Genomic DNA, 24,612 nt, shown 5'->3' with positions numbered 1-24,612 from the left:
TAAAAATCAGAAAACCAGTTACTTCAACAGCTTCCATACTTACATGGACTCTTCCTGGGTATACTGAGAAAACAAAGTGTCTTGTGAAACATCCAGATTATTATACATGACAGGAATATCGCATCTGAAAAAGATCTTACATAAATAACTTCAAAATGTGGTATTCCTATAATTAGAAATTAAACTTAGATTTGCACATCTAGTTATCTTTTAAGAACAATGTAAAATTAAGGCTTAGATGTTTATTTTCCATGAAATCATCTTCTCTACCTTCTCCAACACTACCTCCATTAATGATTGAGCTCTGAATGCATAAACCTTTGGTATATTACTAAGTAACTGTATATATTATGAAACGCAGCCACATTTGGCATATCTTTTTGGCATTAAAATATAGCATATTATATGTAGTATTTTAGTTCTAAACACAAAGTTACAGTTACCGCATGAAATCTAAATATAGGTACAGAATACCCAATTCAAGATAAAAGGCTACAAACCTCTTTGTTTTGAATACTTCTTTCTGATGTTCAGTTAGTATTCTTTCCTTTGCTTCTTTTCCTTCTGGAGGTATAAACACAAAGTCAATAGACTCTTCCTCTTCCAAAGGCATTTCACTCTTTGTTTTGGCAGAAGACGATTCTAATTTCAACTGCAAATTTACAAAAGGCAAATGTACGTTTGAGCTTCCAAATGATTTTCCAACACTTCAATCAATCTCTATTCCAGCACTCTAGTGAAGTTATTCAATAATGACTAGGAAGTTTGAAGTTCAAACCTATAGGATATCCTTGGTTAATAATTAGTACAATGTCCTTCCCTTTCATTCTGCTTTTAATAAACATTCAGAAATAAAATTACACCTCTTTAAAAGTAGGCAACTTACTTACCAACAAAGCACAGACAAGTATGTTTTTCCGGCCAACATATGGAAATCAAGTGATGTGGCAAGAAGAGAATATATCAGCAGCTCTCAAGTTGAAGCATAAACTAAGTCAAATTAAGTAAAAGTCACCGAAATAATACACGCTCCATACCAGTAACATTGGTACTGTTATTTTTACAAATTTTCAGTGCAATTGTTTTCATTCTACTTTAAAGTTGCTACAGTACAGTCGTTCTTTAAAAATAGCATTTTTTCTTTCATTTTTGCCAGGGCCATCGTTTCAATATTCTAGAATACCCTTATTGAAAGTCACGGAGGAGAGAATTACTGTCTGAAAATCAGTTAACTGGCAATTAGTAAGATTAGGGGTATTAGATATGAGGCCAAAACAGATATCTTACCTACGTGTTCTCTTTCTATTCAATAACAGAAGTTCTAAAATGTTCTCTTATGCTACCTATGCTATAACTAACATACGTAGAGTTCATTCCATCTCAAGGGGGCTACTGCCTGAATTAACTATACTTAATGGATGCTACACATTTTTTTTTTAAGGATTTTGTCAGAGAGAGAGAGAGAGAGAGAGTGCACGCACGCGCACAAGCAGGAGGAGTGGCAGGCAGGGGAGAAGCAGGCTCCCCACTGAGCAAGAAGCCCAATGTGGGGCTTGATCCCAGGACCCCGGGATCATGACCTGAGCCAAAGGCAGGCACTTAACCAACGGAGCCACCCAGGCGCACCTGGATGCTACATAATAAGCAGACTTAACTTTAGTAAGAATGCATCATTTCACAAAGCTTCTAGATTTCCACACTATCTTAAGTCTTTTTAGACCAAGCTCTGTTATTCTCCTTTAACCCTATCTTTTATTTAGCCTTTAATCACTTTTTTTTCCAATTAGAAGCTGTATGTTCTCAAGCTACCATCTACTTTTATATTAAAAGTTCTATTTAAGTTTGGAAAAACATACTTTGACTGGTGGTTTCTTGTTTTCTTTTGCATCCTTTGTTTGTGCCAAAAAAGAATCTCTTTTTCCACTTGATTTTCTTTCCATGCCACTTATCTTCATATTTAACTGTGAATTTTCTGTCTGTTTTATTAAAAATAAAACAATTTTTAAGTGCAAATGTTCTATTTCTCCTTTTCATGCTTTGAAAATGCCAGTATAATACTCATTTCAAATATCAAATTCCTTCTCATTATTCACTTATTAAAATCATATCAAAGAAAAGAGCCATTGTTTAATTCATTAACATCTCTAATTCATACAGTAGTTATTTTGCACCATTTTTATAAATTTTATGAATTCTGAATATTTTGAGAATTTTACAAATTCTAAAAAGAAGATACACCATATAAATACTAAAAATGAATCAAACTAATGAACTCAAAGACCCCTCCTATTACTGGGAATATTTCTAAGAAATAATCACAGCCATAAAACTTTAAACATCAAACAATACGGCATGCATGATACAAAATATTACCTACCATGTCCCTTTTAGACTTTTTCAGGACAAATTATACCAAACAAGTCTCAACAAGTCTAATTATCTGATAAGAAAATTTTATTTTAGCCAAAAAAACAAAAACTGGAGTGCTTAGGTAGCTAACTTTTTTTCTCTTACAGGTTCTAAACAATTAACAGCCAAGACTCCATTTGTTGTTGAATAGGGAAAAAGTTGTCTAATGAGGTCCTACCTCATGGATATGTAATACTCATGCCTTTACTGCTTGATCCTCAGACAGTAATTATTATTAGCCAAAGTAACCTTGTTCCAAATGGGTTATATGATAGCAAAGATGTGTTTTTCTGACAGGAGGAATAAGATTTGATGTGAAGAACAGAGAAAATGAAGGACAGCTCGTGCTTAGACATAGACCAGTAACTATTATTCCTGGTTTACCTAAAGCAACACTTAACCATGTATTTTAATAATTACATTTGCAAAGGAATACACACTAAATGCCATAGTTCAAAAAGGATCATTAATGAACAAGAATCAGAGACTATTTACCTGAGAATCTATGGTGAAATTTCCTGCCCTTAAATCAGAAAATTATTTTAGGCCAAAGGGCAAAAAAACCCAGCTAAAATAAACAAATGAAATTGCATCAAATTAAAAACCTTTTGCACAGTGAAGGAAACCATAAACAAAATGAAAGGGCAATACACTGAATGGGAGAAAATATTCACAATACATCCTGATAAGGGGTTAACAGCCAAAATTTATAAAGAACTCATGGAACTTTATATTTAAAAAATATCCCAATTAAAAGATGGGTAGAGGACTTGAATAGATGTTTTACCAAAGATATAGAGGGCCAACAGGCACATGAGAATATGCTCAACATCACTATCATTACCAAGGAAATGCAAAGGAAAATTACAATGAGGTATCACGTCACACCATTAAGAGTGACTATTATGGAAAAGAAAGAACAGCAAGTGCTAGCAAACATATGGAGAAGAGGGAACCCTCGTACAACTGCTGGTGGGAATATAAACTGTGCGACCACCATGAAACACAGTATGGAGGTGCCTCAAAAAATTAAAAATAGAACTACCACAGAACCCAGTAGTTTCACTTCCGGCTATTCGTCCAAAGAAAACAAAAACACCAATTTGAAGAGATGTTCACCCTCATGTTCACTGCAGCATTACTTACAATAACCAATATAATAGAAACAATGTATCACCCGACCATAAAGAAGAATGAAATCTTGTCACTTGTGACAACATTGATTGACCTAGAGGGTATTATGTTAAGTGAATGTCAGACAAAGACAAATACTGTACGAATTCTCTTAACATGTGGAATCTAAAATATAAGATGAACGAACAAAACAGAAAACAGACTCAAAGACAGGAAACAAACTGTTGGTTACCAGAGGGGGATTGGTTGGAGACAGAAAAATTGGTGAAGGGGATTAAAAAGTACAAACTTCCTGTTATAAAATAAGTTAAGTCATGGGGATGTAATATACACTATATGAATACAGTCAGTAACATTGTCATAACTTTGTATAACAGATGGTAGCTAGACTTACGAAAATCATTTTATGATGTATAAAAATATCGAATCACTATGATGTATACCTGAAACAGGATACCCTATGTCGATTATACTTCAATTTTAAAAAAAAGTGTTTCAAGCCAGGCAACAGACTTTATAAAAAACCCTATATTATGATGCTCTTATGCTTAAGCTTTACTCGTTTATCACGTCAAAAAAAAAATTCTAAGATTCTGTCTTTTAAAAAATTACACTGAAAGCCAATAAACAAACTACTCAAACATCATTCAAAAGTAAAAAACCTCAACTTACTGCATTTGAATATGGTCCACTGGATTCCTCCATAATTTCAACATTTTCCAAACCAGGTAAAAGCAACAGAAATTTCTCTTTGGCTTGTCTTAGTACTGGTCTTTAAAAAAGTACGTAAACATATACACCTTGAGTCAAGCAGTACTGGTGAATACTGATAATATGTTAACAAGAACACTTCAATTATGATTTTAAAGTGGCAAAATATATCCACCTTAAAGACTGTTTCTCATTCTACACACACAAAACTGGGACAAATGTAAAACATTTAGTTTTTTGCTAACCTCTTCAGTTCCCAAATTTTCTTAAAAGTTTCCCAATTTTTATCATGCAAAATTCCAAGCAAAAGTAGACTATTACATTAAATTCCCGTGTACCCATCACCCAGATTTAATAACCACCAATTTCTTGCCTTTTATATTTCTTTTATTAAGGAAAATTTAACACTGCTTTTTATGTTCCTAAAACCACCGGTTACTCTAAGGACCAAAGTAAAAGGTCAAGTTATGTTTAATAGTTACCATGTATTACAAATTAACATCTGAACTGAGGAAAGTTCTGCAATGATTCCTCGTAAGAAAAATTCATGTTAAGACCAAAATAGCAATTTACACAATCATAGTAACTATATAAAATAGTTTTGTGGTTAGCATACTTTAACTCTTCAGGATAAGTCAACGTTGACACTTTAGCAAATGTGGCGTTCCAGAACTGAGCACTTTGTTTTCTAATCTGTTTATTCCTGTGCAAAAATATTATGCATAATAACGGAGAGATGTGTTCAAGAAGTTCGCTGTCGTAAGTCCCAGTGTAGTTGAAGTGTAGACAAGCAATTATCTCTCCCAGTAGCTTTTCTAACTAGGAAAAAGGAAAATTTTATTAGGATAACCTATGGAAATGTTCTTTTAAAACAGGAAAAATAAAAGCCCGAAGCATACTAAACAACTCACAACATGTTACTATTTCAATTTTTTAAATTCAAACTTTTTTTTTAAAGCTCCCATATGGGGCCCCTGGGTGGCTCAGCTGTTAAGCGTCTGCCTTCAGCTCAGGTCATGATCCCAGGGTCTTGGGATCGAGCCCCGCATCGGGCTCCCTGCTCAGCGGGAAGCCTGCTTCTCCCTCTCCCACGCCCCCTGCTTGTGTTCCCTCTCTCGCTGTGTCTCTCTGTCAAATAAATAAATAAAAATCTTAAAAACAAAAACCTCCCATCTGTAGCCTTAAATATGATTATAACCTGACAAATTCTCAGGTGAATTTACTGTAATTATCGATATAAGACCTTGATTTCAAACTTATTTTCCATTAACGGAAAAAACTACGTTCTCTCATGAACAGAGATTAACAACTGACTACCCAAAAGTTTTACCTATAAAATACTGGAACCAATTACCCTCATGTATAAAGAGATAAGATAGGAGGTGGGGAGTATGAATTTTAAGCAACATTATTCAATCCTTCTTTAAAAACTATGTGCCCATGTCATGTTATCAAATGTCCATTAAAATGGAAGTATAATCCTTTTACAAATCAGAACTATATATAAGGAAGACAATTACCTAAACCCTAACATTTTTTTCACCATGAAAGTATGTTTTACAGACAACTGTCCATTTTTACCTTGTTGCTCATACAACTATACACTTTAGGAACTTCATCAAGCCTGGGAAGAAAAACACAAGAGTACCACTTACATTTTAGAAAGTTAAACATAAAAATATGTAATGCAGCCATAAAAATGAGACATGTTGTAAGTGATATAAGAAGGCGCCCCAAGACTTAATTTTAAAAATGTCAAATTATCAAACATTAAAACATGAAACAAACCTATCTTTAAAAAATGAACCACAGAAAAACATCTAGAATAGACCTCAAAATACTAATACTTGTTTCTGTACCTCTTTTAAAAAGCATAAATTATTTTTATGCTTAAAGACTAAAAGATGTGCAAAAAGCTAATATATTTGGGGTACTACTCTGTACTTTTATAAAATTGGTTCCTAAAACTTTCTCCATGAATTTATAAAAGACAGACTATTGTGATTGAACCACATAAGCTTGCTAGAAAAAACATCGTTAAATCCTTTCAAATTGCTTTTTAACAAAGTTATGTCATTTGGGATTTTTCAGGGTTCAAGGCACTGCTTGCTTCGATTCAAATGTAAAGGATAATGTAAATTAAATTTTTACACGATAATTCAGAAATTTAAATGTGTATACCTTTTGAACCAACAATGTGACATCTAGGTAGGACCTCTTTCTGCAGAAGTAGTGGCAAACGTGGACACTGACATGTGTACAAATATGTTCAACTGTAGTACTGTTAAGTTAGGAGGGAAAAGGCTAGAAAAACATGTATGTCTCCTAACATGTATGTCCATTAAACTGGAAGTATAAAATTGGGTATATAAGTCTTATGGAACCCTCTGCAGACATCAAAGAGAATGAGATTCTTAGATGAATGGTGCAAGATGCATACAATATTTTAAGGGTATACCATGTACTGAATTGCAAAGTAGCATGTCAGGCATGCTTCATATACATCATGTTTAACAGGTATGCTTGTTTGTATTATCAAATCTGAAAAGGTATGTACTAAATTGAAAAGGGGGGTTGAACTAGCACACAAAATTTACAAACTCCCAATTTCTACCTCGTATTTTTGTGTGATCTGAACTATCTTTTTAACAAATGCAGGTTAATATATTATCCCCTTCACTAAATTTTAGCAATTACCACCCATAACAACAAGCGGATTAGGAAAATGACAAAAGTTTGCTACCTAGATCTAAAGACATGTAATTTAAAGTTATTAAGTAGAAATTCTAAATACTTACTTTAAGTTTTCATAAAATAATGCCAGAGGTCTTGTTAAAGTTGCAAATATTTTTCGGATCATAGAAGACAAAGAAATACGTCCAAGTACATTAGAAAGAATACTGGTGATTGAGTTGCCAACAGTGAGGAGAGTATCAGAATGTACTTCCTTGAAGCTCAGAGTGTGGAAAGAATAGATCACTCTCACAGTAAGTTTAAATAAAGAAGCCAATTTCCCTAGAGGTTCTTTCTTCTTTTTGGACCAATCTGAAGGTCTCTGTGGTGCTAAGATAAAATTGAATTTATTAAATACTCAAATACTTTGAAAAGTGTTACTGTACGTCTTTACAATTTATACCTCATTTAAGTGACAAATACACCTAAAAAAATGACAGATACTTCTAATATACGTATTTCTGTAGAGTGATACCTACAAACCTTAAAATGATATACCATTAGTGGATAAGTATCACAACATTGTCTTTACAACCGAAGCAGAGACAAAGAAAAACTATTTGGCAGATCAAGAAGTCTAGAAAAATGAGTATTTTCTCTAAGGAGTTATAAAATGCATTTCATATGTTTATATTCTCTGAATTTCAACAACTGATTTGTAAGAAAGTACTAAATCATAAGACAGGGTCCATGGGGCGCCTGACTGGCTCAGTCACTTAAGTGTCCACCTCCTGGTTTAAGCTCACATCATGATCTCATTGGTGGTGGGATCAAGCCCTGAGACAAGCTCTGCACTCACTGGGGAGTATGCTTGAAGATTCTCTCCCCCTCCCCCCGCCCCACTCACATGCAAGCACTCTAATATTTAAAAAAAAAAAAAAAAAGAGAGGTTCCAAAATTAAATTTTAAAAGTCAATTTTTAAAATAAGAAACAAAATTTCACTTAGAAATTATTGCTCCCTGGCTCATCTATAATACACTGAACCCTACAAATAACACTCAACAAGTCACAGATCCAAATCCTCAGAAAGAATCCAAAAAAAGCAAGCCTAGATTTAAAGAAAAAGATGTATTTTAAAAGCACTGACTTTCCTGTGTATTGTTTTTTTTTTAATTAAAGATTTTATTTATTTGACAGAGACACAGCGAGAGAGGGAACACAAGCAGGGGGAGTGGGAGAGGGAGAAGCAGACCTCTGGCATAGCAGGGAGCCCGAGGCGGGGCTCGTTCCCGGACCCTGGGATCATGACCTGAGCCGAAGGCAGATGCTTAACGACTGAGCCACCCAGGCGCCCCTCCTGTGTACTGTTCTTAGATCCTGCAGATACCTACCTATAGGGATAAACCCACATCTGTCAAGGAAATCATACATATTAAAAAATTACCTTTCTTTCCTTCAAAGAATCCATTCTCTTAAGGTAAAATATCTCAGATTTAAGAGAAAACTAAATCAGTGCTTGCTGATGAAAAAATATGTGGTGAAATGACAAACAAGTGTTACTAACAAAAGGAAGTCAACCTTCTTCCCTAGAATCGGTTTCCCAGACATGAATGTAAATTGGAATGGCCACCCAAAAATTCCAGGCCAGGATGTTAAGGCTGAGAAGAGAGCCATGAATCACATGACACCTATCCAACACTTGTCTACTCAAGAGGATCCGGAGCAATGACATCTTAATAATAACGAATAGATCTCGGTTTCTAAATGCCATTCATCCTCAGCAAAAGGAACAATGTTCCTTGGAAATATGGCTGGTTCCAGGCTGAAGGACAAGAAGTGCAGGATGAGCCTGATTGTCTTATGCCAAAGGTCTCAAAAAATAATGGAAACACATGAAATGGTCATACAGGCCAACATGAGCATAAGTATTAGTAATAATTATAAACCACTGAATAACAGAACACCAAAGTGATAAAAATAAAATAAGGGAGGGGCACCTGGGTGGCTCAGTTGGTTAAGTGGCTGACTGGATTTTGGCTCAGGTCATTAACTCGGGATCTTGAGACTGAGCCTCGAGTCCAGCTCCCTGCTCAGCAGGGAGTCTGCTTGAGATTTTTCTCTACCTCTGCCCCTCCCTGCTTGCACTCATGCACAATCTCTCACTCTCTAAAATAAATAAATCAATCTTAAAAAAAATATATGGGGAAAAAACGAAGCTATACCTTACATTAGGATGTCATTTGCACCTGGAAGTGACTGGTGCCCAGTAGTGCTCAACAACTGTAGAATTTTATTTTTTTTAAGGCCCCGAAGTGGGGCCTGAACTCATGACCCTGAGTTAGAACGATTTACTATGAAAATATGAAATAAGTAACAGGGACAGCTTCTAGAATTAATGTAATTAAAGACAAAGGAGATAAGCATCTTGATACAATTCAATATAATCAAATGAAACAATGTGATCTATTCTGGTAATCATCTTAGAGCTTTAGGCAAGAAGCATTAATGGATGATAAATTCATGGGTGAAAGTCTGCTAAGAAAAAGGATATTTACATAGTCTTAAAGAATCTGCCACAAAATATTAATTTATTACTCAGAGGTACTTACAATAGAAAACCTGGCAGATACTGTCTTAACCAACCAATAAAAGTTAACGTCACCAGTAATGGGACAAGTAAGAACATTTTAACAAACATCAAAGTTTCCTGCCCAGGTAATTCCTTGTCTAAGATGGAATAAGTAAAATCACTCATATTAGCAATCTCTAACTAGGATAATATTGATCTTTCTATTGTATACAAAGGAGGAAAGAGGTTTTTGTGTGTGTGTGATAGAGACAGGAGAGATCACAAGCGTGTGCAAGAACATGTGAGCTCCTAGCATACCAAGGTTATACAATATAGTTGTATGCCAACCACATATGACATGGTTATACAACATCTAAAGCAGGTAAAATGAGGTTGGAAAAGATACTAGGATTTGATCTTGACAACAGTTTAGACAATTGTGTTTATGAAATAGTGGGTGAACAAAGTAAAAAAAAGTACTTACATTTAACTTTGGGCTGATACTTAGTATTGTATGGTGAGAAGTCAATGCAATCCACCATTACAGTAATTATATGAACGATCCTATCCAAGAACAACAAATTCTAGGAAAGAACAATTAAGTATTATATTAGAAATTTCAACTACTGGCATAGTTTCCAAAAATAGTAAGCATCAACAAAAAATGTAAGACTTTCACTCCCATATATAACGTATAAGGTACATAAATGAAGTACAGAGTTATAAATACTTCCTATAACTGCTGCGCACCAAGTACCATAATTTTTGTTTCTCGACATTTAGGGAAAATAATTCAATTATAAGATGCCCATAAGATTCAGCATATAAACCAGTAAACTGAGAATGGAAGAGCAAGGTTCTTAGATTCTTTATGGGGGGGGGGGGGGCGCCTGGGTGGCTCAGTCGTTAAGCGTCTGCCTTTAGCTCAGGTCGTGATCCCAGGGTCCTGGGATCGAGCCCCATATCGCGCTCCATGCTCGGCGGGAGGTCTGCTTCTCCCTCTCCCTCTCCCCATGCTTGTGTTCCTGCTCTCGCTCTCTCTGTCAAATAAATAAATAAAATCTTTAAAAAAGATTCTTTATTGGATTCTTCATGAAAATTTTAAGTGTTCATTAAAACCAGTGATACAACAAAGAAATGAAAAAGATGCTAAGCTCCCTCATACCCTTTTCCTCCTCCTCCTGAAATCCAACTGAAATAAAAAAAACAAATTGATAGAAGCATCAGAGACTCCCTAGAAAAATTTTTTTAAAGGCAGGGGGGTAGGAAGACTAAGAAACAAAACAAAGGAAATCCTAGCACCGAGTCAAAAAACAATTCCAAAATAGTGGAATTTTTTTTCCTAGAAGTTTTCCTAGCAAAACTTCTGAGTAACAAGACATACTGAGAGTTCTGAGAAAAAAAGTTAATTAAAACAAATACTGAAATTAAAAATCTAGAAAACAGATGTACTTTCTTCTCCCCTTATTCTCCATTACTATCCACTTTTCCACTTCACTGGACTAATTCACATGTCTGCCCCCCCAAAGACAACCTCCCCAATGAGCTAATTAAGGGCCAGAAGGAGGAAAGCAGCAGTGCCCTAGTTAACCATGAAAACTATGTGGGAAAGTCAGTCCAGGTGACAATCTATATTTTCATGTAGAGAAGATATCAAAGTTCCAAGTGCTTCCTCCTTGCTCACAATTACAAAGTAAAGGACACTTCTAACTACAATTTGCTATCAAGACTGGCAAAGGGGCTCTCTCTTCAGTGAGGAAATGCATTCCAGCTACCGGTATCACCTTGATCAACAAACACGTACAATCCTGAGGTGTCCTAATACCAACAGAACTAATCCATCAGGAAAAATCTAGTAGCAAACAGAAGAAAACATTAATATGCTCAGAGGTAAGAGGAAATATTACCAACTTAAAAACTCTAATTGTAAAAACAAAAACCATTATAAAACATTTTCAGCATTTAAACCACAAATGAACAATTAGAGAAATACCAACGCCTAGAAAGCAGTACCAAAACAAAACACAAATAGGTGTAGTAAAAGAAAAGTAAGGAATACATAAAATGAACTCAAAACGTCTAAAACCATCTAAAATGGTACTCAGAAACAGAAGAGGAATACCATTAAATAAAGCAAGGCAATTTTCCTGAGATGAAGGCACAGCTCTTTAGACCTAAAGGGTCTATATCAAGGACTGAAAAGAATAATTTAAAAAGATGCCTCAAGAGACAAGCTGGTAAAATGTGTATATTCCAAAGACCAAAGAAAAATCCTACAATTTTACAGAAAACTTAAGAAAAAAAAAAATCACCATCAAACTCTGCATTTGCAAAAATACAAGCTATAACAAATGAGTAACTTTAGTCAAAATTCTATAATATAAATTTGCTGGAACCTAAAAATAATAACTAATCAATTGATTATGTGAACAAGGAGCTATCAATCATATATATGATTATTGAAAAGTATCTTTTTTTATTAAAGAATTAATAAATCACAGTGAAGCAAAACAAGGGAAAATAATAGAATACAGGAAACTAAGATGAGCAACCAAATACCCTCAAATTTTGAAAACCTATTTATTTTCCAAGTTTTATAGTACCTTGTATAGTAACTAGTGTAGTAAGTAAAATTCAGATTTTCAACAAAACTTGAAAGGTGTTAAAGTGTAAAAACCTGTGGGATAGTGATATCAATGTCTTTGCTTGCTGGGGTAAAACGGATATTAACTCTTCAAATTTGACAGATGAACAGAAGTTTCAAGAGTAGTATCTGAAAGAAGCTAAGGATTAAAATATACACTCCGTTTCTTATTCAATAGGAGATTAAATACACTTATTAAAGACTCCTGTATTTACTTATATGCTACAAAAAGACACAGAAATGTTAAAACAAACTGAAAAATATATACAAAGAAAATCCTAAATCTATACAATGGAAAAATATATAATAATTACAATAAATGAACTTAGTTAAATACAACATGGATGAACCTTCCAACTAAAACAGAGCCCAAAAGACACACAATATGACTTAACTATAAAATTTTAAAAGGAACACTGCTAAACAAATATACATAATATATAAGTGTGGGTGTATAGTAAAAATATTTTTTTTTTTTTTTTTTTTTTTAAAGATTTTGTTTATTTTTATTTATTTGACAGAGAGAGAGAAACAGCATGAGAGGGGATAGGGTCAGAGGGAGAAGCAGGCTCCCCGCTGAGCTGGGAGCCAGATGTGGGACTCGATCCCGGGACTCCGGGATCATGACCTGAGCCGAAGGCAGTCGCTTAACCAACTGAGCCACCCAGGCGCCCTAGTAAAAATATTTTTAATGAAACAAATTTTCAAAAAGTCAGGACAGTAATTCACTCTTCAGGGAGAGGAGGGTATGGTGATTCAAAATGCATAGGGGAGCATCTGAGGTGCTAACAATGCTCTATTAACGGACTTGGGTGATGCCTACAGAAGTATTTCTGTATGATAATTTGTCAAACTGAACTGTTTCATGCATTTTTCTTTGTAAGTTTCTCAGCTTTTTTTTTTTTTACAAAAAAAAGATTACACAAATTCTCAAAAAGGTGTGAGTGTATTCATCAGTTAATATCAAGTTGGCAGAATTCAAAACAGGCAGTAAAGAGGAACTAATTACTGTGAAGACAAAGTCACAAATTAAGTATGATGGTATAGCATTAAAATACATAATAAACGTTTTCAAATACATCAAATTCACAATCAGGGAGACCCTTTATCAGAAACAGGTGGTAGGGAAAGGTGGCAGACTAGGAGGATCCTAAACCACCTCATCCCCAAAATACACCTAAGATCACACCCACATCAGTACAAATAACCCAGAAAATGATACATAAACTGGCAGAACATACTCTCCATGGCTAAAGGTAGAGAAGTGGCTACATGGCAAGCAGAAGGAAGGGTGGAGATGAGCTTGGGGATCAAGCTGGCTCGCGAAATAGTCCCTAGTAGGGAGGGCCATTGCAGGCACAGAGGAGAGAAGCAGACCCTATCCCAGGCACCAGAAAGATGAATCCCTGTAACATTTGGCTTTGTGTGGGGCTCAAAACCTGGAACTTTAAAAAATCAGATGGCTGGGCCAGGACCACCAGCAGAAACTGAGTCCCCACCCTTAAAAGGATAGTATAACAACCTCACTGAGGTTTAGCACAGATACAGCAGTTTGAGAAATGCCTGGAGTACAAGGGAAAGACATTTGTAACTAATCTCCAAACAAGTGCTGGAGGGGCAGGGATCTTTAAGAAACTTATCCAAGAACAAAAGCAGGCAGGTGCAATTTCGCTCCCCAACGCCCAGGCTAGATACACGGACATGTACAGGGAACTAGCACAGCACGAATACTCTCCACCTAGCTTGCTAACAGCTTGCCCTGCCCCCATGTTCTCCTGTGGACTCACTCCTCCAAACTGCCCATGGCCTGGCAGTGTGCAAGCAGCCCCAACAGGGATCAGAACTCCAAAGTGACTCCTGTCCTGGGGAAAGGGGAACATAACCATATATACCATTCCATCTGTGGCCCCAACAGTGGACTGGGAGCAGACATCAGGTCTGACTGCAGGCAATGAAAACTTAGGAGGGGACAACACAAGGAAAACAACATGCAGTTCCTTGCTACTGCATCTCTGGCAAATACCTGGTCTGACTCAACTCAAGCCCAAGGTGGTCCCGGATTGGCTCACTAACAACACAGGGATAAACCCTGCCAACAGGCAAAACCACTACAGATGACTGAAGGCAAAAGTGACTCAGGCACAACAGCAGGGCTCACAGGACAAATATATGAGACACCCTGAAGGGCCAGGTTCTGGTGAATAGGGGACACTGCACTGCAGGGCACTAGAGGACCTCTTCTTCACACGGCCACTACTTACAAGAGCAGGAGATATAGCTGACATTCCTAACATGCAGAAACAGACACAAAGAGTTAGATAAAATGCGGAAATGTCCCAAATGAAAGAACAGGGTAAGTCCCAGCAAGAGACCTAAATGAAATGGAGAGAAGTAACACATCTGATAGGAAATTGAAAGTAATGGCCATAAAGATGCTCAATGACTTGACAAAAGACTGGAGGGCCTCAATGAGACCCTGAACAAAGAGAAAACGTAAGGGGCACCTGGTGGTTCAGTCGGTTAAGTGTCCAACTCCTGATTTAGGCTTAGGTCATGATTGCAGGGTCCTGGGATTGAGACCCGCGTCAGGCTCCCAGCTCAGCTCCACATCTGCTTCTCCTTCTCCCTCTGCTCCTCACCGCCCCCCCACTCTCTCTCTCCTCCTCTCTCAAATTAATAAAATCTTTTTTTAAAAAAGAGAAAACATAAAAGCCCATCAGAGATGGAAGAACTCAATAACTGAACTAAAAAAACACTAGATGGAATAAATAGTAGACTAGATAAAGCAGAAGAACGGATCAGCGACCTGGAGGAAAGAGTAATAGAAAGCAATCAAGTTTAACAGAAGAGAAAAAGTAATAAAAAATGAAAATAGACCATGGAAATTTAGTGACACCATCAAGTGTAAAACACCCACCTTATAGTGATCTCAGAAGAAGAGACAGAAGAGGGGGGCAGAAAATTTGAAGAAATAGCTGAAAACTTCCCAAACCTGAGGAAGTCAACAAGTCCCAGATCCAGGAGGCACAAGACAGACCCCAACAGAATCAGCCCAAGAAGGTCCACACCAAGACACAGAGTAATCCAAATGGCAAAAAGTAGCTAGAGAGAATTTTAACAGCAGCAAGAGAAAAGAAAACACAGACGGGGAAACCCCATATGGCTATAAAGCTGATTTTTCAGGAAAAATCTTGCAGGCCAGACTGAGGGACATGAAATATTCAAAGTGCTGAAAAAAAAGACACCTGCAACCAAGATTGCTCTATCCAGCAAGGCTATCATTCAGGATAGAAGGTGACATGAAGAGTTTCCCAGATAAACAAAAAGTTAAAGGAACTCATAACCAAATAAACTAGCCCTACAAGAAATGTTAAAGAGGATTCTTTGCGTGGAAAAGAAAGACCGTAAGTAGGACTAAGAAAAGTAGGAAGCACAAAAGCAGGAAAATGAAGTCTATATATATCAGTAAAGGGATTCACAAAATAAAAGAATGTGAAGTATGAACCCATATACCTAAAACGTAGGTGTGGAAAGACAGGAGTAAAGAAAGGGTTCAAACTTAAGCAGATTGCTATCTATATGCAAAATGTTATATACAAACCTAATGGTAACCACAAATCAAAAACCAGTAACAGGGTGCCTGGGTGGCTCAGATGGTTAAGCGTCTGCCTTCGGCTCAGGTCGTGATCCCAGGGTCCTGGGACTGAGTCCCACATCAGCTCCCTGCTCCTTGGGAGCCTGCTTTTCCCTCTGCCTCTCTCTCTCATGAATAAATAAAATCTTTACCAAAAAAAACCCCCAAAAAACCCAACAGTAATAAATTGCAAAAAAAAATACAAAGAAAGCAATCCAAATTTATCACTAAAGAAAGGCAGCAAACCATAAGAGAGCAAGAGAAGGAATAGAGAAGAACTACAAAAACAACCAAGGAACAAGTAACAAAATGGCAGTAAGTATACACCTTTCAATAATTACTTTGAACGTAGATGGAATAAATTCTCCAATCCAAAGACAAAGGATAAGGGAATGAATAAAAAAGCAACACCTATCTATATGAAGCCTACAAGAGATTCCTGTCAGACCTAAAGATACATACAGATTGAAAGGGAAAGGATGCACAAGCATTAATCATGCAAATGGAGTGGAAAAAAAGCTGGTAGCAATGCTTACATTAAACAAAATAAACTCTGAAACAGAGACTCAACAAAAGAAAGACACTATACAATAAAAGGAAGAATCCAATAACATGTAACAGTTGTAAATATTTATGCACCCAACATGGAAGCAACCAAATACAGAAAGCAGCTAACAAAGGAAGTAATTGATAGTAACACAATAATAGTAGAGGACTTTTAAACCCCACTTACATCAATGGATACATCATCCAAACAGAAAATCAACAAGGAAACAGTGGCTCTGAATGACACAATGGACCAGATGGATCTAACAGTTATATTCAGAACATTCCGACCAAAAACAGAACACACATTCTTTTCAAGTGCGCATGGAATGTTCTCCAGGATGGACATGTTAAGCCGCAAAACTCAACAAATTCAAAAAATCAAACTTATACGACGCATCTTTTCAAACCACAACCTTATGAAACTAGTAATCAACCACAAGAAAAAATGTGGAAAGAACATAAATACATGGGGGCGCCTGGGTGGCTTAGTCGTTAAGCGTCTGCCTTCGGCTCAGGTCATGATCCCAGGGTCCTGGGATCGAGCCCCACATCGGGCTTCCAGCTTGGCCCTCCTCCTCCTCCCTCTCCCACTCCCCCTCCTTGTGTTCCCTCTCTAGCTGTCTCTCTCTCTGTCAAATAAATAAATAAAATCTTTAAAAAGGAACACAAATACATGAAAGTTAAATGACACTGAACAATGAATGGGCCAAACAAGAAATCATGGAGACAAATGAAAACGGCAACACAATGTTCCAAAGACTTTGCGATGCAGCAAAAGTGGTTCTAAGAGGGAAGTTTACAGCAATATGGACCTACTTCAAGAGGCAAAAAAAAAAAACTCGCAAACAACCTAATCTTACACTTAAAGGAGCAGGAAAAAGAACAAACATGACCCAAAACCAGCAGAAGAAAGGAAGTAATAAAAATTAGAGCAGAAACAGGATTAGAAACAAAGAAAAAACAACAGAACTGATAAAGGTACCAAAATGAACTTTGAAATCAACGAAACTGATAAACCTTTAGCCAGATTTATGAGCAAAAAAAGAGGACTCAAATAAGCAAAATCAGAAATTAAAGAGGATAAAGAGGGGCACTTGGCTGGCTCAATCAGAAGAGCACGTAACTCTTGATCTTGGGGTTGTGGGTTTGAGCCCCACCTTGGGTGGAGAGATTACTTAAAAATAAATAAAACTTTTTTTTTTTTTACAAATTCAATTACTTTAATAAATATAAGGTTCTTACAGTTACCTATTTCTTCTTGATTGAGCTTTAATAGTAGTTGTCATTGAAGGAATTTGTCCCTTTCATTAAGATTAACAAAGTTACTGGCATAAAATGGTTCATAAAATTCTTCATTATTATTTTTTAAGTCTTTTTTAATTTAAATCCAATTAAATGACATATAATGTATTATTGGTTTCAGAGGTAGAGGTCAGTGATTTATCAGTCTTACATAATACCCTGTGCTCATTACATCACATGCCCTCCTTAATGTCCAGCACCCAGCCACCACCCCATCCCTATACCCCCTCCCCTCCAGCAACCATGTATCCTATTATTAAGAGTCTCTTATTGGTTTGTCTCCCTCTCTGATTTCATCTTGTTTTATTTTTTCCTCTATTCCCCTATGAACCTGTTTTGTTTTTCAAATTCCACATACTACTGAGATCCTATGATAATTGTCTTTCTCTGACTTAAATAAATCTTAAAAAAAAATAAAGAGAAATAACTGACACCACAGAAACACAAAGGATTGTAAGAGAATATTATGAAAATTATATGCCAAGAAATCAGACAACATAGATCAATTCCTAGAAACATAACCTCCCAAAACTGATCAGGAAGAAACAAAATTTGAACAGAATGGTTACTAGCAATGCAACTGAATCAGTAATCAAAAAAACTCGCAACAAACAAAAGTCCAGGATCAGATGACATCACAGATGAATTCTACCAAACATTTAAACAGTTAATAACTATTCTTCTCAAACTATTCCAAAAACAGAAGAGGGAGAACACTTCCAAATTCATTCTATGAGGAGAGCATTACCTTGATACCAAAACAGATAAAGATACCATGGAAAAAGAGAACTATAGACCAGTATCTGATGAACATAGATGCAAAAATCCTCAACAAAATATTAGCAAAAGGAATCTAAAAATACATTTATAAAAATCATTCATGGGGCACCTGGGTGGCTCAGCTGATTGAGCATCTGACTCTTGATTTCGAGTCAGGTCATGACCTCAAGCCTCACACTGGGCTCCACCCTGAGTGTGAAATCTGCCTGGGATTCTCGCTCTTCCTCCCTCTGAACCCCTCCACCCCTGCTCACGCTTTCTGCTCTCCCTTAAAAAGAAAAAAGAAAACCCTAAAGACTCCACCAAAAATATTACTACAACTGATAAATGAATTCAGTAAGGTCACAGAATACAAAATCAATATACAGAAATCCGTTTCATTTCTATACACAAATAATGAAGAGAAATTAAGGAAACAATTCCATTTACAATTACACCAAAAATAATAAAATACCTAGGAATAAACTTCACCAAGGAGATAAAAGACCTGACGTCTAAAAAGTATAAAATACTGATGAAAGAAACTGAAGATGACACAAACAAATGCAATGATATTCCATGCACACAGACTAGAAGAACAAATATTGTTAAAATGTCCTTACTATCCAAAGCAATCTACAGATTTAATGCAATCCCTACCAAAATCCCAACAGCCTTTTTCACAGAATAACCAACTTTAGAATTTGAATGGAACCACAAAAGACCCCAAATAGCCAAAGCAATCTTGAGAAAGCCCAAAACTAAAGGTATCACAATTCCCAATAACAAGATATACTACAAATCTGTAGTAATCAAAACAGTATGGTACTGGCACAAAATCAGACATACAGATCAATGAAGCAGGACAGAAAGCCCAGAAACAAACCCATGATTCTAGAGTCAATTAATCTTTGACAAAAGGGGCAAGACTATGGTGTTTGGAAAACTACACGCAAAGGAATAAAAGTGGACCACTTTCTTACACCATATGCAAAAATAATCTCAAAATGGATCTTAGGACCAAAATATGAGACCTAGATATGAGACCTGAAACCATAAAAATTCTACAAGAGATGACAGGCAGTAATTTCTCTGACATTGGCCTTAGCAACATTTTTTCTATTGAGGCAAGGAAAACAAAAGCAAAAATAAATGACTGAGATTACATCAAAATAAAAAAAAGTTTCTGCAGAGCAAAGCAAACAATCAACAAAACTACAAGGCAATCTATGGAATGGGAGAAAATATTTGCAAACAAAATATCTGATACAAGTTTAGCATCCAAAATAAAGAACTTATAAAACCCAACATCAAAAAACAAATAATCCAATTAAAAACAGGCAGAAAACATGAAAAGACGTTTCTCTAAAGAAGATATACAGATGGCCAACAGACACATGAGAAAATGCTCTACATATCACTCATCATCAAAGAAATGCAAATCAAAACTAAATGAGATATCACCTCACACTTATCAGAATGACTAAAAACACAACAAGCATGGGCAAGGATGTGAAGAAAAAGGAAACTTCGTGCACTGCTGGTGGGAATGCAAACTGGTGCAGCTACTCTGGAAAACCGTATGGAAGTTCCTCGAAAAATTAAAAACAGAATTACCATTATGATCCAGTAATTCCATTACTGGTATTGACCTGAAGAATACAAAAACACTAATTCAAAAAGATATGTGCCTTCCGATGTTTACTGCAGCATTATCTATAATAGCTAAATTATGGAAGCAGCCCAAGTGGCCATCAATAGATGAATGGATAAAATGGAATATTACTCAGACATAAAGAAGAATAAAATTTTGCCATTTCAACAACATGGATGGATCTAAAGGGTATAATGCTAAGTGAAATAAGTCAAAGAAAGACAAATATATGATCTCATTCATATATGGAATTTTAGAAACAAAACAAACAACAAAAGAGACAAACCAAATAACAGACTCTTAACTATAGAGAACAAACTGATGGTTACCAGAGGGGAGGTACGTGGGAGGAATGGGTGAAACAGATGAAAGGGATCAAGAGTACACTTATCATGGTGAGCACTGTGTAATTAATGTAGAGAATTGTTAAATCACTATATTGTACACCTGAAACTAATTTAACACTGCATGTTAACTATATTCGAGCTAAAACAAAAATTAAAAAATTAATATTTATAATTACATTTATAATAGAATCTGTAATGCAAAGTATATATATTTATAAATGCTGTCCTATAAATTATACATAAATACATAAATATAATATCAATTATAATACATACTATATTTACAATTTATTAATATTTATCTATAATAATTGATAGCAGCAATAATAGTCTTACATGCATATATTGGAAAAGATGAAAAGTGAAGCCTTCACATGTTAGCTAAAAAATTACCCATAAAATGGAAACAAAAATATTCAAGATATAAAGACACAGAAAATTTAAAAAATTAGAAATCTATCTTTTCAGAATTTTTAATGAGTTCATAAATTATTTTATGTTTATTTTTTTCAATTTTTAAAATTTATAGTTCACATACAATGTTAGTATCGGGTATAACATCCTTTTCCATAATACTGGGATAATTCTGATTACTGTATTTTCATACAAGATTTATCAGTGACTTTAAAAATGGTGATGATCAATGGACAACACAAGTATAGATACGACATTCTTCTTACACTAGACAAAAATTTGAGAATGAGGAATTCCAGTGTCACTAATGAAGATACATGCAAAAATCTTAAAACACTATATGCAATGTTTGAAAAAACTTTCACTACGACTATGTGTATCCGAAGAACACAAGATTGATTCAATAAAAGGAAATGCACATCAGCAACAGCTTTTATATACTCCAACAGCAACCACACAGGGTTTCTGTATGGGTGGGGATAGTTGGGCCTTTATAATAGCTGAAAGACAGCTTCAAGACTACCAAATATTAAGCAAGTTAGATTAAAAGAACTAAAATACACGAACACAATTATTCCTGGATGGAAATAAAGATGAAAAAGTATTTTTAAATTTCTCTATGAATTTAATATAACCAACCAAGCCAAGCAAAAATCTAAAGTGTATTTCATAAAACTTGACAGATTCTAAATTTCTTCCAGAAGGGAACAAAGATGAAAACATAACCAAGACAGTATTTAAAAAATGAAAACTATGGGTCGACATTCTCCCTACCAGTTATACAAGTCATTCAACAAATTCAACTATGTGCCAGATAAATTCCAGGGATACATATCAAGACAGGATGTCCCTAACCTCATGGAGTGTTGGTTAAGTAACATAATGAAGTACACAAATGATTCTAACATAAGTGCCAAAAAGTAAATAACAAGGTGCCATGATAGATACTAACAAATGTAATTAAATAAGACCCCCTGGGGAATGGAAGCATAAGCCTCATGGGCAGTTATAAGCAGTCAAAATTTTTAATCTAAGTGCTACAGAAGTTTTTTCAGTGATAGGATCTGATTTACATTTTTTAAGTCACTCTGAAATTCTATCATATCAAAATGTAACAATCAAAACTGTGCCAGTATTTTTGAAAAGATATTATAAATGCATTAAAAAATCTGAAAAGATGAATTCCTAGCTCTTGAGAGGTATCTCTTTTGTAACAGTGATAACCACTATCAAAGGGTAGAAGTTTATCTTTCTAGATGAAAAAAGCATGCTTTAGTAATAGAATTCAAGTGTTAAGAACCGCATTCATGTACATATGTAAATTGTGTAAATACAAAAAAGAGCTCTATTCTAGAATGATACATACCAATGTAAGTATTTGTTTTGTTTTGTTTTAATAAATAAAGGAGTGAAATGGGACCTACTTTTTTAGGTCCACAAACTTCCAAAGGATTGCCTTTAAAGATCTAAGAGATAGACATGAGAGAGTTGGCTCCTGGACAAGGTCCTTGTACTGTTAATCTAGAATGGCACAGGCACAGGCAGATACGCCACACAGTAGTAAAACTGCATGGCTGTTAAGGGTCCTGAAACATCGACCTCAGAGTCAAGTAGACCAAAGACACAAAACTGTTTTATAAGGCTGTTACTTGTTTTACATTATCAGTACCTTATAAACTAGAAGCCTTATAAATGACAGTTCACAAATGTTATCTCAATTTATTTGAAAAGTATTCTTTAAATACAACCAAGGTCAGTACTGGGATACACTCACTGAAAAGCCGGAATCTTCTAAACTGGACATTATCTTGGAAGCAAGTTCCTCACAGCACAAATTCTCTTCTGCAGTTGCCACCAAAGCAGCACAGCGGGCAAATGCTCTATATAATCCTGACCAAGTTCTAAGTAAGGTCTTCATGGTGGCCTAAAAATAACAATAAAAAAGAAAATTTAAGAATGTATATCTACATATCAAACACCTAACAGAATATGTCTTAAAAAACCACTGTAACATTTAAGGTGTCATAGAAGAGACTAGCGTAGAGTAGTAAATTTGCCTCCCCTATAGAATTCTATTTGAAGAATTACAATAATGCCACAATACCAGCAATTATCAAAGGTCAAGAGGAATTTCTCTTCCTTCACCATTTTCCTTTACCCTAAGCTGATTAAAAGTCATAAGGAAATCTCACTGCAGGAAAAACTACTGTAGGAATTCATTATAAAGGGTCAAAGAGCATTTTCAAAAAAATGTAAATTCCTTAAGTAAAAAACTTGACATTGCCTTACCACTGGAAATTTCTGTACTGAAAAAATATGGTTTATTGGTAAAGTCAATGCACCATATATGGCACTAAAATTATGTTCTAAGGCATCACCTTGATTCACTTCATTGGTCTGAAACAAGAAAAATAATGAAGAAGTTAGACAAATTACCATCTAATTCTAGTCCTGTGTAGTACCATCTTATTATTTGTAGTGAGGTAGATACAGCGTTGAGATGTTCAAGAGGTGGTGAACTCCTAACCCCTGTAACTATGAATATGACCTTATCTGGAAATAGGGACTTTGCAGATATAATCAAGTTAAAATAAAAGCATACTGGATTAGGATAGGCCCTAATCCAATAACTGGTGTTCCTAAAAGAAAAGTGGGATTTGGGGGCACCTGGGTGGCTCAGTCATAAGTGTCTGGCTTCGGCTCAGGTTTGATCCCAGGGTCCTGGGATCGAGCCCCACATGGGGCTCCCTGCTCAGCAGGAAGCCTGCTTCTCCCTCTCCCACTTCCCCTGCTTGTGTTCCTTCTCTCGTGGTCTGTTAAGTAACTAAATAAAATCTTTTTTTTAAAAAAAAGTGGGATTTAGACAGACAATAAAGACAGGTAAGAATGCCATGTGAGGATGGAGGGAGAGATTAGAGTGATTTGTCTATAACCCTAGGAACAATCAAGAACTGCCAGAACCAGGGGCACCTGGGTGCCTCAGTCGTTAAACATCTGCCTTCGACTCAGGTAATGATCCCAGGGTCCTGGGATCGAGCCCCACCTCGGGCTCCCTGCTCCGTGGAAAGCCTGCTTCTCCCGCTCCCATTCCCCCAGCTTGTGTTCCCTCTCTCGCTGTGTCTCTCTGTCCAATAAATAAATAAAATCTTAAAAAAAAAAAAAATTTTGCCAGAACCAAATGAAGCTAAGTGAGAGGAACAGTAACAATTCTCCCTCAAGGCTCCAGAAGAAACCAAGCCTGCCAATACTCTGATTTTGGATTTCTGGGATCCAGAGATATAAGAGAATAAATCCTTATTGTTTTAAGCCACCTGCGTGTGGTAATGTTACAGCAACCCTGAGAAACAATACTTGGTGTTTAAGTCCTATAAAAGAATCCCAGAGGTAACTCCAAAATCTTTTACTAAACATAGAAGGTAGGATTCAAACAAGGACTTATTAAAAAGACCTTGCTATCCTTCAAACAGCCGGAAACTTATTTAGGAATGTAAACTTTTTTCTTTCAGAAGAATGTTTAAATGATGTGCTGAACTAATTAGTGAAAATAATGGTGACTGCACTATCATTAATAAATTCTCTGGAGTCTTCATTTGAGAATTACAGCAGAGTATTTCCAGAAAATATTTCCATTTAAAGATTGATAAAGCAACTGATGAACCATTAAGAGTGACAAAAGTTGAGCTCCACACCCTGCCGATAATGTCACTCTTAAGTATCTAAATGTAAGGGTTAGTCAACTCAACGGATTACTGGTTTGGGGACTACTATATGACTTTGAGGTATTCACGAACTGACTTGCCCATGGAAATCTG

The 24,612-nt window shown here is 35.8% G+C and overlaps 1 protein-coding gene across 1 annotated transcript in view; it reads right to left on the bottom strand.

The window, feature by feature from the left end:
- Positions 1-24,612, bottom strand: part of RIF1 (replication timing regulatory factor 1) — a 59,153-nt gene that overhangs the window by 9,628 nt on the left and 24,913 nt on the right. The window contains 10 exon segments of the mRNA XM_044913289.1: positions 44-124; positions 501-652; positions 1,857-1,976; positions 4,216-4,315; positions 4,871-5,073; positions 5,836-5,878; positions 7,053-7,317; positions 9,982-10,081; positions 22,575-22,724; positions 23,090-23,197. Of these exon segments, the coding sequence (XP_044769224.1) occupies positions 44-124; positions 501-652; positions 1,857-1,976; positions 4,216-4,315; positions 4,871-5,073; positions 5,836-5,878; positions 7,053-7,317; positions 9,982-10,081; positions 22,575-22,724; positions 23,090-23,197 (1,322 nt within the window).

This window comes from Neomonachus schauinslandi, chromosome 3, assembly GCF_002201575.2.
Source record: "Neomonachus schauinslandi chromosome 3, ASM220157v2, whole genome shotgun sequence".
NCBI classification, from domain to species: Eukaryota; Metazoa; Chordata; class Mammalia; order Carnivora; family Phocidae; genus Neomonachus; species Neomonachus schauinslandi.
This window is presented reverse-complemented; position numbering and strand designations above follow the sequence as displayed.